Source organism: Thermobia domestica, chromosome 18, assembly GCF_964235325.1.
Source record: "Thermobia domestica chromosome 18, izTheDome1.hap1.1, whole genome shotgun sequence".
Taxonomy (NCBI): domain Eukaryota; kingdom Metazoa; phylum Arthropoda; class Insecta; order Zygentoma; family Lepismatidae; genus Thermobia; species Thermobia domestica.
Genome location: NC_137471.1, coordinates 178,877,921 through 178,898,001, shown reverse-complemented (window position 1 = coordinate 178,898,001; position 20,081 = coordinate 178,877,921). Strand labels below are relative to the sequence as shown.

Sequence of the window (20,081 nt, the reverse complement as noted above, 5' to 3'; positions counted from 1 at the left end):
TTTATTTCAATAGGGTCTCCCAGGCCCTACATAACCATTTAAGGGGTTACTAAATAAAATCAAATATTGCTGTTTTACAGGTAATGCAAAAAGTATTCTAAAGCTACTCATGAATGCATAAAAGAATACACAAACAACAAGACTTATTGATTGAATAGATCTGTAATAACTTTGAAAATAAAACCCCACAGTCCTGAGAGGGGACTGCATATGCATACAAGGGTTAATTTGGATTTTAATTTCACTATCACTTTGCTATGATAATAAAATTCTAAACTATCTCTTATGAGTTAATTCGTGCACATTTAAGGAAGATTTCTGAGTAAATGACTTTCCACATTTAGAACATAGGTGAGGTTTTTCCCCTAAGTGGATTAACGTATGCCTTTTCAAATCAAATTTCCTTGAAAATTGGTTTTCACACAACGGACACTTATATCTTTTCCCAGCTGTATGAGTGTACATGTGCTTTCTCAAATTGCTTTGGTGAATAAATGTTTTTCCACATACAGAACAAAAGTAGGCTTTCTCTCCTGTATGAACTCGTACGTGGGCCTTCAACATAGATCTTGTAGTTAATGCTTGTCCACACTCAGAGCAGAGAAATGGCTTTTCCCCTGTATGTAATAGAATATGCTCGCGTAATGTAGATTTCCTTGTGAAACCTTTACCACACTCAGAACAGCAGTATAATTTTTCTCCTGTATGAATTACCATATGCCTTTTCAAATCAGTTATCCGAGTAAATGCCCTCCCACACTCATGGCAAGTACATGGTTTTTCCCCAGTATGGATCATCATGTGTTGCTTGAACCTAGATTTTTTTCTGAACGTTTTTTCACACCCAGGACACGAGTATAATGTGTCCCCTCTTTGAGTTAATACGTGTTCTTTAGTAAACGAGCTGTCACAGTTAACGGTAGAGTGTTCATCACTATATTTTTCCTTTAATTTACGATGTAATGCTATTTCTTTATTGCACTGAAGGGAAGAGGAAGATTTCCCAAATATATTATCCGATGTGTTTTTTATCAAATTAGGGTTTTCGCTCAATGAACTATTTATGCTAGAATTTTTGTGAACTGCTCCACTGTTTACATCACAGGGTATGTCTTTAGTCCTGAAAAAGAAATATACGCTCAATATCATATATAATGTTAATAAAAGAGTACTATTATCATTGGTTGATACAAAGTGGCATATTAAATGAAAACAAATCTTTAAGGTAAGTAACTAAACAGACAAAAGGAACTAAGAGAAAATTATTTCAGTAGCTCGTCTGCAGCTAATTGCAGAAATCATCCTTAAACTACCTTATTAGGCACGACAGAAAGCTTGTTGAAATGTATTTTTAATATCTAATAAAGCTTATAGAAAAAACTACACAATAACATATATATTTGACACACATAATATACGTAAAATTACTATTTTCAATGTGACCTTCCAGATAAATGTTCAAATTTTACGTATTTACGCTGTTATAATTTATCGAAGTATACTCGGATAGATAAAATTTAGATTAATAAAGATTGGTCTGGCAAACCTCCTATTTTTATCCACACAGCCTATCTCCAATTTCACGTTTTGCATAATTGTAATGGGAGAGAATGGAAAGCTATTCAAAAGCAGAGCAAAATAACATAATTTTCATGAGCTATTCATCAAATAGATGTATTGACCTATACACTATTTCCAGAAAAGAAATGACGAACAGCAAATTGTGCAAATGGTGAAAAGGATTCTAAGTTACAGATATGAATAAAAAAAAATGTTAAAAGAATGAAAATCTAAATATGCAGCCACAGAATCTAGATATGAATTACATGTTGCTACATGCTCCTGCTGTATAGAAGAAGAAACTCCATTATATAGCGCTCGTAAATATACAGAAAAAGATCAATTTTTGTATGTTATAACTAAGGTAAATAGCAAAATATCAATAAAGGATAGTGTTTACAATAAATCCGATTTTCTGCGGGAATGGCAAGTTATTCACATAATAAATTACAAGCAATACCTACCTAGACTTATCAAAAGCACTTTCCTGAAGCCGCCTAAAATAGATTTAACTAGTAAAAATAAAAAGTCGAAAGGAAACAAATAATTGCACTCATATTTTTTGGAGCAAATAAATGGTAATCAACAAATTACAAAAAAAAAAAAAAAAAAAAAATGTTCATCAGATATTTTCATGTCATGACAAGGAAATATGTTCACTAACAATTTTGCGATATTTTAAGTACGTCCATTACCGGTTGCTATTGTATACACTGTTCTAGAACACAATATAGTAAAGAAAAACTAAATGAAAATGTATGGTGAAGTACACAGTAAGTAGCATGAAATGAGAGAAAATAAAATAAAAAATAGTAAGTTTTACATCCCAGGTTTATGTCGGTTAGCTTAACGAGACATGAAGATAGGAAACGAATTAAATGTTATATGAAGAAAATGAAAGGAAACGGGAGAACGCCAAGCAAACCCACACACCCTGTTAGTCCGGAACAAAGTACACTTGGCGCAAGTAGGGATCGAACCAAGGATCCCATGAATCAGAGATGAACGATCTACCACTGAGCCACCATAACCACAGAACCAAATGCAAAAGAAAAATGTTAGAGGACTGAATGGAAAAAACAAAAAATAGAGAAGAAAAGATGAACGAGGACAAAATGAGGATGAGGCTACGTTTAAAGTTGTTTTTATTTCGGAAGTGACATTAATGGAAATGACGAAATCCAAAGTGAAAAAAATAAACGTATACAAATCTAAATTTCAGAACAATAATAAAATAGTCATTTCCAAGAGATTGTGATATAAGTACGTACGATAATGAATTTAAAATAAATTTCCAGAAATTTTATGACTGTAAAGCACAAACAGAAGAACATCTTGAATTAAAAGAAGAGATGAAAACTATGCAGACAGAAACGAAATTGAGCAGAAAGAGGAAGCAGATGGATAAATGAATATGTTACTGAAGTTAGGACAGATATCACAAGTAAGAGCAAGATTTTAGAAAAAGTGGAAAATTTTATATATGAATTGAAAATGAAATCTGGAAAAACGGAAAATAAAATGATCGTGTTCACAACTAAGAAGAATAAACTTTATAAGAGAAGTTGCTACGGAAAGTAATGGCCATAAAGAAAACCCTTTCAGCAAAACTACAGAAGATGAAGTAGAATGTGAGCAGAAATTTGATACTATGCCAAAAGAAGACACTAATGCTGTAGAAGATACTTCTACTCAGGTTTCTAGTGGTCACTTTTTTCATCCCGTCTGCAATCTAATGGTAGAGTATTGTGGATGGTATCACTTTGTTCCTTATAAGGTAGGGAATAAGAAGAGTGATGGTGGACATGTCAGATCCGCGACTAGGAGAGGGAAGGAAGTGCTGAATGATGAATGATCGTTCGCTTAACACCATATAACTTCGTTGCTTATTATTCGATTTTATTTTTCTTTTTTTGAAAAAGAAAGCTCTAAGTACGTTCTGCACATCATGTTATTAGCAAATGGAGCCGTTTTGATTAAAATGTCAAAAAAAGGATTTTCCCTAAGAAAAAAATATTTGGATGAACAAAATAATCATTTTTGTATTATTCATTTATGCCAAATAGCTAAGTTTATAAAAAGAGAACCAAATACGAATACATATTTACTTTCAAAATCGTTGTTATGTAAAACGTAAGAAAAAGAACTGTATACGAAATCTAATATTTCACTTAAGCAATTAATATTTCTTCTTTTAAATTATCATTACAACTATTCCTACAATTTATTATATTACGTGATCCATATTAATACTAATTCTGTGAATGTTCATAAATATTTTAGAAATATATTCTAATTATCATGGAATAAGTACTCCAATTATGTGTTTTCTTATTATATTCATTTACTGAGAAATAAACGATACTCTTCTTCTGGTTTGAATCCACACGTTAGTCATCGGGACACTTTCAGAATAAGAAGTCATTCTTACCTCAATCTTCATAACATTAATTCTTGTTAATAGTTTAATATATACTACACTACACTATGATACCACATTCAGAATCCACTAAGAAGAAACAAGAAATGGTTAAAAGGGGGACAAAGGAAAGAAACAAACACTTCATGATATCCATTCCTTTACGTCGCAGGGATTTTACGCTGTTCAAGAGATAGGCAGCAGGTTGAAAGAGAAACGTGCCGGTTCATGAAAGAACAGAATAAGAAGTCACATAAAAATTATTCGCTTTATCGAACTATGACAATGCTCAGTTAATTTCTTGTTTCGCGAGATTATTTCCTTCGCATTATCCTAGTAACATATTCCCTATCTGCGCTTCGTAGTCCGCTTCGAGGCACCCATCTCATAACCATGATTCAAGCTCATCGCTGAGGGAAGCTCTTTAGTTCCACAAGGATTATCACACATTATTGGTTCGTTTTGCCCTTTGCCATTAGCAGTCCAACCCCAGTCAATTACTGTAGGTAATTCAGGATACGCCATATTATGGCTTCAAAATGTGCTTTTTTGGCCGGACTCAGAGTATCTTGTGTTGGAGACATGCTTGGTCCATAGACTTGAGATTCAATGAAAAGCCAGCACTGCAATTGTTTCAGGGATGTTATCTTTAGGATTCTTAAATATACTGTGTATAAATGCCTCCAGAACTCGGAACTTTCCTTTATTAAAAGTATCTTTTCCCAGTGATGACAAAGCGGCAAGAACTGTCTCATCGGCGTCCATAAATGGATGAAAGAAGATTGTTTCGTTTTATAATAAAACGATTTGTGATGTCTGTCCCTGAGAGAGAATACAACCTAATCAATGCATCGGCTCCTTTGTGACTTAACCTTAATATATATATCATACAAACAGAACGCTCGCGTGTTTTAGCTCCTGAGACAACAACTAGTACTAGAATATCAGTATCAGCAAATATTCTTAGAATTGTGCTCTATTTAAACTTGCGAAGGGTGTATGTAATATGATTTCTGTATCACCTTTCTTGTGTTGTTACTAGAGCTTCAATATAAATCTGGCTAGTTCAACTCAAGGTGAAGGAAAAATATATTCAGTCGAAGTTGTTGAAGGAATGACAGAAATCCACAAACTGGAAGCAGAAAAGGAGACAATTGACAAATTAGTTCTGCATTTTTCAAAATATGCTGTTTTTTCTGAGACTCATGTTTTCTTTGACACATACGTAGATAATTCTATTAAAAAGTAATAAAAGATCGAATAAAATAAGGTAGTGCTTCTGTTATGAGCAAGATATAATCCCGCATAAACATAACTTAAAAAATCATTTTAAAAACTTCTTTCTCCTGACAAAGCAAGGACAGACAAAGGGAGGTTTCCAGTACTTCTCTAATGAAAACCATCTCGACTAATGGCAAAAATATGTTAGTATCCTATCGGAATCAGGCTCTTACTACTAACCAATGTGTCGACTCTCTAGTAACAACAGAACAAGAGGCTGATACAAAAGTCATATTACATGCACTGTTTGCAAGTAATAATACATGCACTCTAAAATACTTATGGACATCTACAGAATTAACATTAATATGGATTACATAATATAATTGTAGGAATAGTTGTAATGATAATAAAAAAAATATTAATTGCTTAAGTGAAATATTGGATTTTGTATCCAGTTCTTTTCTTACGTTTCATATAACAACGATTTTGAAAATAAATATGTGTCCACATTCCATGCTCTTTTTATAAATTTAGCTATTTGGCGTAAATAAATAATACAAAAAAAATGATTGATTTGTGAAATGAAATACTTTTTCTTAGGAAAAGTTTTGCTGTGAAATTTTAACCAATACGTCTACATTTACGTAAAACATGCTACTAACATAATATATAGAACGTACTTATCTCTTTCTTTTTTAAAAAAGGAAGTTAAAATCGAATAATTAGGAGCGACATTATAAGTAGTTAAGCGAACGATGATTCATTATTTCCCCCCACCCTCTCCCAGTAGCGGGTCTGACATGTCCACCATCACTTTTCTCATTCCCTACCTTAAAGGAACAAAATGATACCATCCACAATACTCTACCATTAAATTGCACACGGAATACCACTAAAATAACCCACTATCTAACATAAAATCAAATTAGAGAAAAGAATGAGAAAGGACGTTTTTTTTTTTTTAAAAAAAGAAGTGATTGCGAACGGCAACACGTGGTGCGTGAAATATCTTGTGAACTCCATACATTTTCATTAGGTTTATGAAGTATATAAAGAAATAATTGAATTTAAAGGAGAAAAAAAAATCCTTTTAACATGAAAACGAACCATTATAATCAATAACTAGAACTTGGTAAAAACTGAAATTTTACCTGTAGTTTTTACTACAATTTCGGTTAGGTATTATATATTCCACATTTCTTGAGAAGGGTTCAGATGTATCTGGAAGCGTTTCAGATCTTTCGTTCTTCAGTTTCTCATCGCATGTTGTAAAAAGTGCATCCTCGTCTTGAGAGTCAGGCTCTTGCTTAAATAAATAATCTGAATTACAAGTTAATGTACACTGTGATGTTTCCAACAAAGTTCCATTTTCTTGGGTGAGTACTGGTAACTTCAATTCTTTTTTCGCTTGTGTCAGTTGATCACCTTCAACGAAATAAGAATGGCTAGGTTCAGCTTTTATGAAAATAGATTCCACAGGAGATACTTCGCATTTTGTACCAGTTTTTTTCTCCATCATGACAAAGGATAAAAAGTACTTTCATTATAAGTGCGCCACGCACAAGACGAAACTATATTATAATATTTACTACTCAAATCAAGATTAGAAACATCCAAGTTCTCTTTCCAATTTAATTAAAGAAAACGCACTACTCTCCAAAGAAGCTAGAAAAATAAAAGAAAAGTACACTAAAACAACACTAAATAAATATCACGAGAAAAATTAAAACATAATCACGAAATTGCATGTAATCAATGGATTTATGTAATTTCCAGATAGGTTATAATAAAAGTAATATTTTGCATTCAGCATATGGAATTGACACTTTTTCAATTCTTGAATTGATATTTTGGCTTTGAGTATAATAAAGCCAACCTTATTGTTTCTAACAAATAATGAAATGAAATGAAATGAAATTTTAGTTTTACGTCCCACGGTTATGCCGGTTAGGCTAAAGGAGACGGTGATAATGAGTAATGAATGAAATGGTGGAATGAAGAAAGTGGGAGGAAACGGGAGAACCCCGAGAAAACCGACGCACACGGTGTTTGTCCACCACAAAGTTCACTTGGCGGGAGCAGGGTTTGAACCCGAGACCCCTAGCACCAGAAGTAAACGCTCTACCACTGACCCACCGCGGCCCCTTTTAACAAATAATGTATATATATACAATTATATCGCAGGTTTGTATAACAAGTTAAGAGTGTTAGCCAAAGCTTTATATAAATGTATTTGAGCATGATATGCCATACCTCAACTGTAGAAATAAGGAAATTAAAGTAAACGGATACTACCAGATGAATCTTAGTTTCCCTAATGGAAACGTTGTCTTCATTAGCAGCAAACTCAGATCTATAGATACGAAAGAAAAAAAAAATAAGGATTAAGGTGATCGCATCAAAATGAATGATAGTCGTTGGAATTATAGAATTAAAAGATGTTAGTACCCACGTGAATCTTGGATTTATTACGATTAATTATTGTAAGTGTCAAATTTGTATTGCAAATAGTAACAAATTACAGTGGCATCCATGATAAAATGTTTTAACCCTCTAAGAGTGTCTTCTATAATTATTTCAGCAACTGAACCTCAAGACAGGTTCCGCTGGTGCTCGGACGACCTAAATCCATTGGTTCACTTCCACCTCCCTAAACGTTGTTCGGGTATTTCCCTTTTGAGTACGTAACGTAATGTGTGCGTGCAAAATGTAAGAGTTATCAAGAACAGTCATAAAATCGTAGTACGAGACAGTAAGAATTATGAGACGTCTGGAGTTTGAATTTTCCTTATGTGGAATCACAATATGATCGGAAAATTCCTTATTGATTTCACATTTTCGCTATTCAAACAAGTATTACAAATAAGTGAAATTGTTGAAAGCGTTTATAATTTCCTAAGTAAAAATGATGATTTTGGAAGGGTTTGTTTAGCTATGTTATTTCATTGTGTTTTAGGGTAACCATTTGGCAAGTAAAGATAATAGTAAAAATGCTCTAATGAAAAGTTTAACTATCTCAACTTGTTTTGGAATTAAGTATCTAAAATTGAGAACGATTCATTTTCATTAAATTACCTTTTACCATTTATTTACGAGAATTGCATATGTTTTTCTCATTTTCTATTGTGAATTGGAATCAGGATTAAAAAAAAAAAAAAAAAAAAAAAAAGAGGTGAGAGGTAAGATATAAAACTTGATAAGTACTGAGAATTTCCTTTTAAACTGAAAACTTGTAAGGCGGTTTCATATAAAACTTTCTGCTGCCAAAGAATATTTCAAATAGAACTATGATTTATTCAGCAGCAAGGTTATGAGTATGTATTTTAAAAAAAATTAAATTATGGCTTTATATATATATATATATTATAGATCTTCAGTCAAGCAGCTACTATTTATTCTAGTATCATGGCATGTACTTCATTCTCTTCAGAATACAACAGCCTATCAACCATTTCCATTATCCTATGAAGTCCTTGAGGAGGCAAATTTTTACAGAAAACAGTATTTAAATTTTTTTTTTAAAAAAACTGAGGCAATCTCGACTTTTCCTGTGCTAACCCACAGCTTTCAAAATCAACTGGAAAACAGCAAGATGTGTTCAAAATATATGAACAAAATTTCGAGCTTTTATCTTCAGTATTAAGGATGGGAGAAAATATTCACCACTGACACCAATAAAATATTCACTTCATATTGGCTGCTGGAAATCTCTGTAAAACTAAGTCACATTAGTAAAATACTCGCGGTACCCTAGGAACATAGTAGTAACATATATAGCGTAAAAATAAATTTCAAGAGATGAATCCTAACCTACTCAAGAATTAATTCGAGTAACAATATCTAAATTCGAGTTGAGAGAAGCACAGTTACGTAAGCCTTTGTGTCTTATTTCACCCAATCAAGAAAAAAAAGGAAATAAAGAAAGATTGTTTAAATTTTATATATAATATGTAAATCAACACCATTGTACTCCTCTGGGGGACAAAGACAGAAACTTCATATTAGTGTAATCATGCGCCTTATAAGATTTCGTTAATGGATACTACATACGGTGGTTTCTGTTTTATACTTGCTTATTAAAGTTTCATTTTTTTATTTTTTTAAATAATGCTGCACTTACTACTCTATTATATTTCTTTTTCATCTTTATATCACTTTGGTTAGACCTTCAGCTATATTAATTATTGCTGTTATTTGGTTTATTCATTTACTGTATTTAAATAGATGTTATACACAAGTCACTTATTAGAAATTATGCACGGAAGTCTGGTAGTAATTTTGGAAATTTAATCTATAAGACCATTTCTGTTGTCGAACTATAATTTATGCAAAGCTGTGTTTAGTCTTTAATTTACACAACATAATTTTAGGATGTAGAAATATAATTTCATAAGCAAGGGGTTGCATTCCTAGGTGAAAATTCAGTTAATGAGGCCTCAGCTATTGAATGTACAAATATGGCAACACGATATACCAGAAACGACTTAAAAAACCCTAACCAAAATGTGCTGGGTGTCTGCTAAAACCACGAAGTGTAAATAAAGAGCAGAGGAAGCTGCAGGATAAAGCAATAATACGTCAGCAAAAAAGAGAAGACATGCCAGTGATGGAAATTAACCACTAAAGCAGAGATGGTAGAAGAGGCAACTATCACAGTTTACGAGGGCAAACTCTCTGAAAGAAATTTATTACCTTGTTTCACAATAGTGTTGTGTAAGTAATGAAAATATATGGAATTATTTCCTCTCACATGTATAATTAGGTAGAAATACTAAAATAAATGTGTGCTCTTTGCTATGATATACTGCATAAAAAGAGAATGATGAGATGTGATACTTGTAAACAGTGCAGAAAGTGATTGAAGAAGTATACACAAGCTGTGTCACCGGCAAGAGACGTGCTTTTATGCCTTGTGAAGTGCTTTTCAAAATTCTCGTTACTTCGTATATCAAGCGTCGCTCACACAGCCTCTCGCTATGGATACATCCCTGTTACGACGTTCCTACCGTGACTCAGTTTGATAAAATTTGAGCTTTGCAGTGGCTACCAAGCAGAAGTTCGTTCTTGTTTAATGCATTGATATCTTTATGTTAACCTTCCGCAGCTTGTGTTTATAGTCACCTTTTCAAAGTCAGTATGGGGTTAAGTGTTGTATCGTCGGAAAAATTTTAAGAAATTCACTGGCTGAATTGGAAAATTTGTTTTCATTTGTCAGGGTAATTGATTGAAAGTCAAAGAGAATGAGAAATTGAAGATAAGAAAGTTTTTTTTTTATAGGCTGTTTTTCACGTTCTAAGCAGCACCGTATGTGGAGAAGGATGGGACCATTTCGAGCGGAACTACACATTTTATGATTTAATGGAGGGAAAGGCAGTGTGTAAATGATGAGCACGTCAAGACTGTGACATAACGTGTTTTACTTTTATACATTAATACAAAAATGACGAGGGTGAGTTGCTGAAATCGTCTGAAAGACAGTAGTACTGTCAAGAAGTGAAGCGTGACTAGAAAGAAACCATGAAATGTGCTATTGATATTCCTATCACTGCCAAAGTCTACCGTAAGTGACGAGGCTGTTCTTTCCGAACGCACGCCTGCTATATCATGTAAGTTTACAAGCTTCGCACTGCCGTGACTCGGTAATGTAGCCATTTAATGACAGCCTAAAGAATGTAGCTATTTAATTATTCGTGCCATTTAATGACCACCTAGCACAGGTTGGTTTCTTTTAACTGTATGTATTATTCATCCAATTGTAGTATTTACTTGTAAGTGGTAATTTGCTAGGCGTATGTTAAGCAGAAGCGACGCAGCCATTTTTCTTAAAAAAATACAGCAAAAAACATGATCTTTTGTTTACATTAGGTTAGTTTACTTTAGTTCAGGTTATGTTATATTAGGTTAAGTTAAATTGCGTTCGTTTAAAAAAATTTCAATCGTGCAGATTTCTGTTCATATTAGGGTAGTTTATATCAGGTTGAGTTTGTTTACCTTAGTTTACTTTACTTAGGTTAGTTGAGGTCAGATTACGTTAGGTAAAAAATGGTATAATTTCGATAAGTTATGTTCATACTGTGCTATTTAGGTTACGTTAGATTCGGATAGGTTTGTTTGGTTCAGTTTAGAAAGTTCGTGTTAACTACTTGCATTATCTTTACTGTCAAATCTCTAGTGCACTGTCCACATTACGTCCTCTTATCAATAGTCCGTGTCTATGTACAACCTTATTATTTAGTCTTCATTACCAACGTAACTGTGTACAAAGTTTGAAAAATCACATGCGATACACGAGCCCGCCTTATCTTAGAACGATCAACTACTTAAATCGTATTCATATTTCCTTGACGTCTTCTAGTACGTAGATGCAAAATGCATTTTCATCATATTCCTAAAGTGACATAAATTAGTTACTATTGCTTTTTTTAACTCATTTCTTCTATAATTTTCCTTTTTTTCCCCCTGGTTTTAGACCCGTTGTGCTGAACATAGCCGATTTTCTATTGCAAAGTGTAACTGTTTGCTCGCCTGTCTTTTCAAAGTAACTGATTTGTAACTTAAACTAACCTAGTCCAACGTAAAAAATGCAATCTACCCAAATTTAGTACTTTTTGTACCTTTTTCCTCGATTTTCGCATGGTGAAGCTCTACAATCCGAAAGTCCAATATGAACCAAACATGCAATCTCCATTAAGAAGATAAGCAAGAGTGGATTTCTGACTAGATTTTTTCCTTTCTTTTTAATGAATGGTTAAAATAAATAGGATAGCACAGGGAAACCCTTGATCGTACAGGTTTAGTTTGGGCGCACCACTTTAATAATTGTTGAAAAATGGGATTTTTCACTAATTCCCTTGTTATTTCCTAAATCACTTAAACTGACAGACATGAAAACATCTCACATTACATAAATAAAATCCAAGTGGGCCATCATAAGCAATTTTGATAAAATTACAATTCTTATGCGATTTGTGGATAAATATACCATGCGGATGTATGGGATAACACCTCCAGTACAATATATATATATATATATATATATATATATATATATATATATATATATATATATATATATATATATATATATATATATATGTATATATATATATATATATATATATATATATATATATATGTATGTATACATATAATAATCTGTCTAGGTGGCCACTAAAACGTGCGAATGACATCTAACCGAGTCCGTGTAGGGCGCAGCTGTGGTTCCGAGCGTTGCGATCGGGTGCGCCCTAAGGTTGCCACGAAGCTGGGTATACAAGTAAGCAAGGGTAGTGGAAACCAGTGGATATTTGAATTGATAAGAGTTTCAACAGCACTTATCATGGTTTTACAGTAGTAGCGCTGCACTTGTAAGCATAGAATACAGCTTGTGTACACTTTACAAGAGTGCAGCACGGTAGAAAACAGTTTCTAGTACGTATTCATTTTTTCATATGCACTCACTCAGTTTATTCATCATGAAACACTTGTAATGATTTTACAATTGTAAACATAAAATACATATGTAGCTATTACTTTGTATTTAGTTCTATCGCTTGCACATTTTTTTTTCTTCGTAAATGTCTGGGGCCTATATTTAACAGAAGGGGTCCAGCTCTTTTCTCTAAAAAATGTTACAATTTTGGTATTTTCTGTTCACATTCGGTTAGTTTAGGATAGGGTTAGTTAGTTTAAGTTAGGTTAGGCTAGTTTGGGTTTCGTTAGGTTAGTTTAGTTTATGTTATATTAGTGTAGGAGTATCGCATAAATTTCCAAAAAATTATATAATTTCGCTTATTTCTACTAATATTATTAGTTTAGATTTTTTCAGGTTAGCTTACGTTAGTTTATGTTAGGTTACGTTACACTTGGTTACGTTATGTAACGTCTAAGTACTTGCATCACTCATTTCTCCCGTAAATTTTCTGTTTTTTACGTGCTTCTGGACCCCTTGTACTAAACATACACCGTCTTTTCATGCAAAGCATTGAATTTTATATGAAAATGTTCCAAAATTTGGGGGACAAATGTAAAAACCAGCACCACTTTGATATACTGTAAAACCCCACGCTCTACATTAGGGGCAGTTTTCACTCTCGTAGGTTACGCACTTTGACAGATCCAAATCTAGCCTAAAAGTTATCATTATTATTATTATTATTATTATTATTATTATTATTATTATTATTATTATTATTATTATTTTAATCAACAGTGACGTGTTACAGTTCAACGCTCAAATGCTAAACGAGCAATTAATTAGTATCTATTGCTGCCAACATCCAACCAGAAAGTGACTAAACTCAATAGCACAGAATAGCCAATGTGGTTAGAAGAAAGCAAGCTTCCTAATTGGGACAAAGATAAATAAATTCGAATACTATTATAACATAAAATTAGAGGACAACTATACTTCTAGCGTAATTATACAAATTCTTCATCTTTTATAGGTTAATATTAACCCTTGAATACACAGGGGGGGGGAATAACAGCACACCAGAAGTTAAACATATCGGGTCGTATGCAGACTCATTTTGGCGCTTGATTAGCACCATACTAAAGAATTCGACTAACATAAGGTTCCTGTAGTAGTCAGATTTTAGTGTGACTTTAATCATACTTCAAAACGACTCTGGATAGGGCGGATCGTCACTGTGCCGCTTTCCTCAGGAACATTAGTTGGTGCTAGTGATGGGTAAATTCCAGGGAAGATATTTTTCGGGAATATTCCCGGGAAGATTCCCAAGAATTTGAAGTTTCTGGGAATTTCTGTACAATCACAAAGAAAATTGAATTTTATTACTATAGTATAATTTCAAAGTTAAATTCGTTTTTTTTTTTTTTATTACAGTATAGGGGAAGATGCTGTACCTTGGGACGTTTGACATATTGAGATATTTTCTACATTAAGAAATATTTATGTTTGTCTTCCTGCTGATATCACTGATCTTGACATGCGCCATTTCATACATAGAAAGTTTGTACATGAAAATAGGATAAAACGAAATAAAACAAGTTAGTTCTGTAAAATTTTTAGGTGTACATATATCAGCAGATTTAAAATGGGATTTTCATATAGAAAAAAATTGCAAATAGGTTAAGAAAAATGTGTTTTAACGTACAAACCATCAAAAATACTATAAAACGAAATACAGCAAAAATATTATATTACTGCTCATTTGAATCTATATTAAGATATGGATTAATATTTTGGGGAAATACTGTAAAAAGTAGAGATATTTTTGTTCTTCAAAAAGGAGTTGTACGAATCCTAGCTGGTGTAGAACCCCGAGAGTCCTGTAGGAAATATTTTAAAGAACTAGCTATACTACCTTTACCATGTTTGTATATATATTGCTTAATACAATTTGTAAGATCCAACATAAATGAGTACTCAACAAACAGTGACGTGCATGGATACAACACAAGAAATAAGACTCATTTTCATCCACCAAACCATAGAACAGCAATGTACGAAAAGGGAGTAAAATATGCTGGTATTATGCTATACAATAAGTTACCAAACAAATTAAAGGTAATCAAGTCTAATGTTACATTCAAAAGAAAATTAAAAGAATACCTATTGTCACATTGCTTCTATAAAACAGATGAATGTAATCAATTAAATAGCCACAATGTAAATAGTAGTAGCAAAGTAACAAAATAGGTTCATTTATGTATAAGGTATGCTGTAGTATTGGTATAATGATATTTCAAAAATGAAATGAAATGAAATCTTTGAGTTTTACGTCCCACGGTTATGCCGGTTAGGCTAAAGGAGACGGTGATGATGAGTAATGAATGAAATGGTGGAATGAAGAAAGTGGGAGGAAACGGGAGAATCCCGAGAAAACCCACGCACACGGTGTTTGTCCACCACAAAGTTCACTTGGCGGGGGCTGGGATCGAACCAGGGACCCCAAGCACCAGAGGTGAACGCTCTACCACTTAATGATATTTCAAATTACTGTAATGTATAAATGTATGAATTATGTTTAACAAATGCGTCTAATATATATGTACTGCAGCAATTAACCATGAAGAAACCCATGTATATCGGAAAATTATTTCCAAGTTTGTACAGAATGGAGGATAAATAAAATGAAATGAAATGAAAATGAAATGATTTGTTGTGCACGAACAGAGGAAGAAAAACGATTTTTTGACGAATTCAGGTTGGTATTTTCTGAATATATACTTTTTTAAATATTTTTCCTAAATTCATTGTTTTTCTTTATTTTGTACTATAGCCCTACCTATAATAAATGATTCTTCTGTAAACTGTAAGATCAACCAATCTTCAGTCGTATCGTTGGGAATGTTAAAAGCAGAAACGTAAAATAAGACTGGGTGATGTACCATAGAACAGAGTACCTTGGGACATGTCCCAAGGTACAGCACGAATGTTATATTATTGTTTTCATTTACAGATTTGGAAAATTCCTTGAAGTTCTACTGGTTTTAAACGCCCTGGCCCTCAGAATGATTCAGTAGTAGCAGGCGTCCAAGAAGTACTTGATTTGAAGTTAAGAATAAGATCTGCTGCCAAAAAATATGACTTTCCGAAGACATCCGTTTTCCGCCACGTCGAAGTGTCCAAAGCTGTAAGGTTGAATAAGTTCGTATAATAACCCAAATATAACTGCAAGAAACTTTTTACTGCGGATGAAGAATTAGAGTTAGTGGAGTACTTAAAGTAAGTGCACGTTTGGCTTAACGAGAGAAAAAATAAAGAAGTTAGCATTTCAATTTGCGAAATGCAATAATAAGAAATTCTGACCAAATGGGAAGAAAATAAAGAAGCTGGTGAAGGTTGGCTGCGACGCTTTCAAGAGAGGCATTCTACTAAAATATCGCTGTTCAAAACCAGAACCAACAAGTGTTGCTAAAACGCTGTCGTTTACAAGAGAAAATGTTAGGACGTTCTTCGCCATTTACAAAGAAGTTTTGCAACGTAAGAAGTTTTCTCCTAGTTGAATCTACAACGTTGATGAGACAGGACTTTCAACTGTACACAACCCACCCAAAATTGTTGTACCCAGAGCAGAAAAACAGCTTGGTAGCATCACATCAGGTGAAAGAGGGCCCAACACCACAATGATCGCATGCGTTAATGCTATAGAAAATAGTGTTCACCCTTATTTGTATTATACAGGATCAACTTCGTTGAATCGACAATGATGAGGAGCACCTACGGGAGCTATTGGAGCAGCAAATGTATCTGAGTGGTCAAACGGTGATATTTTCCTCAAGTTTCTGAATCACTTTATTGATCATGAAAAGCCGACGAAAGAAAATCCAGTTATTGTTTTTCTAGACAACCACGAAACCAGCTTTCAGTTTCTGTAATATCTAGAGCAAAAGATGCTGGAATGATATTAATTACATTCCACACACACACAACACACAAAATGCAGCCTATGGACAGAACAATATTTGGACCGTTTAAAACCTTTTACAAAAAAGTAGCAGACGAGTTTATGCTTTCAATGTCTTCTACCTCTCCCGGGACATCTTCCTCTGCATATAAGAGAATCACGATATATGATGTGGCTGAACTTGCTGGTAAGGCTGTCACCGCCCTACAGCTCATTTTTGACGAATTTAAAAGAAATATAGGAAAAATGGACCCGTCCTGAATTTTAATAACCAACCCTCGTATATTTCCAAGTGTTCTAGAAACTTTTTGTCATCGCTTTGGAATGTCTTCTCATCTGTGTTAGTAGACTTCCGTTAGATTTCGTAACCATGTATGGACATACGTTGCAGAGACAGAGATTTCCTTTGTGAACGCCCGAAAGGAACGGGAAAGTCGCAAAAACACTTTACTTCTTGTCATTGCTCAACGTTGATTTGATTATTTAAAATGTCCGCACTTCTTCAGCCAAAGAGTGTAAACTTGTCATCATACGTCATCACCGGAGGGTCTCAGCCCGGAGGACATATACGCAACAGCAAATTGAAAAGGCGCAGTTGCTCGGCGTACAATCGACGGAGGACTCGTCGACACTTACTCGCGCATGGCGCGCCTTCTCTTTTTTTTCCTAAGAGCAGCGCTTAAGCTGCCTATAACTATAATACTACTAGATAGTTGTATACGTATAAATGTTCTGTCGACGCGCTCAGTGTTAAGCCAGAATAAACGAAGTTTTCTGGATATGACAGTGGCAGTTCGTATTTTCGTATGGTAATATTCACATGAGTGAAGTTGTCCGATGCAATAGTTACATGAGTGAAATTGTCTGATATAATATTTACATGAGTGAAATTGTCTGATGGTCGATAACAACCTTAGGGAACAGGACTCACAAACATCACATCTATTTGGAACTCTCACTGAGGAAGCAGCGGTCGAGAGTCAACCATAGGACTTCAACTTCAAAACTACGCATATATTCGAATACAGGACAGCGGAGGCGCAACATCGACAGGCTAGCCGAAGAAACACGTGAGTTTACTAACATTTAAGCCACCACGTCGTTTATTATTAAAGCCAAGCCACCATCGTATCAATAGTATTAAATTGTTAATGGTGAACATATTGGAAATATAAAAGCATGTAGTATTTGTGCTCTCATAGTAACATTATATTTCTTTTATCGAAAAGTGACTTTATCATTTGTTACATGTTTAGTACTTAATTTTCTTTGTATGTGGAGCTAAACAACAAACTTTACGTTGCTTACATTTTCATTTACCATATCCCCAGTCATCGTAAGTGGAACTGTAGGCATGGGCAGTAGTCGTATACGTCATGGCGTGACTGGGAAACATAACTAAGAAAAGGGGGAATATATGAGAAATAAAGGTTGTTCCGAACCACGACGTAAATAACGATTACACCCTAAATGGCTGAACCGTGACAAGACACACTTTAATCTTCGGATAGAACTGCATTTAATTATTTCAAAGTTCATTTATTAAAATACGATAATAGTAAATATTTGAATCACGTAGTTGCAAGCAGGCAACTGGGCGTAGAATCATGCGCAGATCATTTTAACTCGTGAAAAGAAAAGAGCAAGAGGAAAAAAAATAAAAGGTAGTGTTTGAAAACAGAAAGTAAATTCAACTACCACAGAAATATTAGTAGCATAATTTGTTTCGGGCGAGATTAAAACGTTTTGTCCATTCGCGAATTTTTCTTCCGCTAACTTTTCACAGTACGAAAGCACAGAACAGCTGATTCTAGCCGAACACACATACACACTCATAGTCACATATGCACCTTAGAGAATAATGAATGAATAATAATTTGTTTGTTTATGTTAACTGTGTATCGAAACATTTTACAAAATGAAATTTTAAAACAAAATAACAATTTTGTGTAATTGAAATGATGAAATAGTTTCAGAAAGGTGTTTGTTTACATTTTGTCGGTGAACTCAAGTGTTTATTTTTGCATGTTTTATAATGTGAGTTGAATACTTGTGACTTTAGTAAACATGGATTTTAGTATTTTAGAACAACTTCAAACATGGTCAAAGGACCAGTTAGCACAGATTAGACGAAACTTAGAAAACAATACTTTGTGGAAATTAATGTTAAACACTTAGAATATTCCAGAGTTTTGTTTCGAGCTCTTGTTTAAAAAAAAAAAAAAAAACATGATGAGGCCGTTTAAAGTAACTATAGACGGACATTTTTTCGACATATATTTAGATAAGAGTGAAGAAACAAATTATATTACTTGGCGTAGGGTTAATCAATTAGAATGTTTTGATTCACCAGATAGAGATAAAAATTTGAACATTCCGAAAGAAGTTACTTTCACCGTAAAAACTTGGCCATTTACATTTGACGTTACGGCAGAAGTGCGCACAGATGACAGACGACCAATTATAGTCATAGGTAGACGTATAATGCAAGAGTTGCAATCTATTTTAGAAAAGTATCAGAAAACAGGAGACTCAAGGTATGATGAATACTTGCATGAACAAATTGTAAGAGAACTCGAAAGTGAACCCGGCAAACGTAGGAAACACAAAGCTAAGAATAAGAAATCAGCTGATACATCCGAAGTAGATTCAGGCAAGCAGCTGTTGTGCAGGTCAGCATCACCTACTCGTTACATAGCTTTAAGTAAATTGAAAACCTGGAATAAACACGCGTTTCATGATTTTGAATATGTAAATTTTGAAAAATGCGTGGAATTAAAATCATCGTCGAAAGTTGAACCACAGTATGCACGTATAGTTATAGTAGACAATTTATGTCAGGAAACATATGATATTTTACCTCCCGCTGAAATTCAGTTACCACCGTCGAGTGTCAAACAGCCGGATAGCTGTGAAATCAGGCCAATCGAATTTGAATGTTTAGAAAGTCAAAATAATTTAGTGGAAAATCATGTAGAGCAGGCGCGAGCTAACGTCACCATTGTAGAAAATGAATGTACAGAACGATATCAGATTTCTACACCTGTAGTTATTGAACCACCACCATTAGTTTTACATCAGTCTAGTGTTAGTGAGATCAAAGTAGAATTTCAAGAAGTAAGCATAGTTGACATCCATCAGGAAGCGTTTGAAGTACCGACACCTTTAATTAGCTATGAAATGAAGGAAATTTGCATCAATAATATCCGATCTGAATGTGTTAGTTGCGAATTACCACCTTTAATAGTACATCAGGCTAGTGTCAGCGTAATTCCAAGTGTAGCATACGAAGTGCAAGGCTCATTAGAGATCGAAAAAACCTTTGAATACGTACAAGCGCAGGTTACGGAGGAGAATTTTGAGTTACTTGATAATCATGTCGTATTTGAAGATATTTGTTCGTTTTCACCGGGAATAGTAGCAAGGAAAAGCAATGTTAGTGAGACTATTGACTATGACTTTGGTAAACAACTTTGTGTAGTTGCGGATGAATTGTTTTGTAA

The 20,081-nt window shown here is 33.8% G+C and overlaps 1 protein-coding gene across 4 annotated transcripts; it reads right to left on the bottom strand.

Moving 5' to 3' along the window:
* Positions 1–157: 157 nt before the first annotated feature.
* LOC145675912 (uncharacterized) lies at positions 158–13,725 on the bottom strand. Of its 4 annotated transcripts, none has more exons than XM_081746709.1 (3): positions 13,614–13,725; positions 6,355–6,628; positions 158–1,120 (listed from the first exon to the last, which is right to left on the bottom strand). In XM_081746709.1, exons 1-3 carry the CDS (start codon positions 13,639–13,641, stop codon positions 277–279), a joined length of 1,146 nt encoding a protein of 381 aa, XP_081602835.1. In that variant the 5' UTR covers positions 13,642–13,725; the 3' UTR covers positions 158–276. The 4 variants fall into 4 exon arrangements, with proteins under 4 accessions (XP_081602835.1, XP_081602832.1, XP_081602834.1 ...); XM_081746706.1 differs by lacking the exon at positions 13,614–13,725 and adding an exon at positions 13,427–13,520 and having other exon boundaries at positions 6,355–6,868; XM_081746708.1 differs by lacking the exon at positions 13,614–13,725 and adding an exon at positions 11,818–12,190 and having other exon boundaries at positions 6,355–6,868.
* Positions 13,726–20,081: the final 6,356 nt, after the last annotated feature.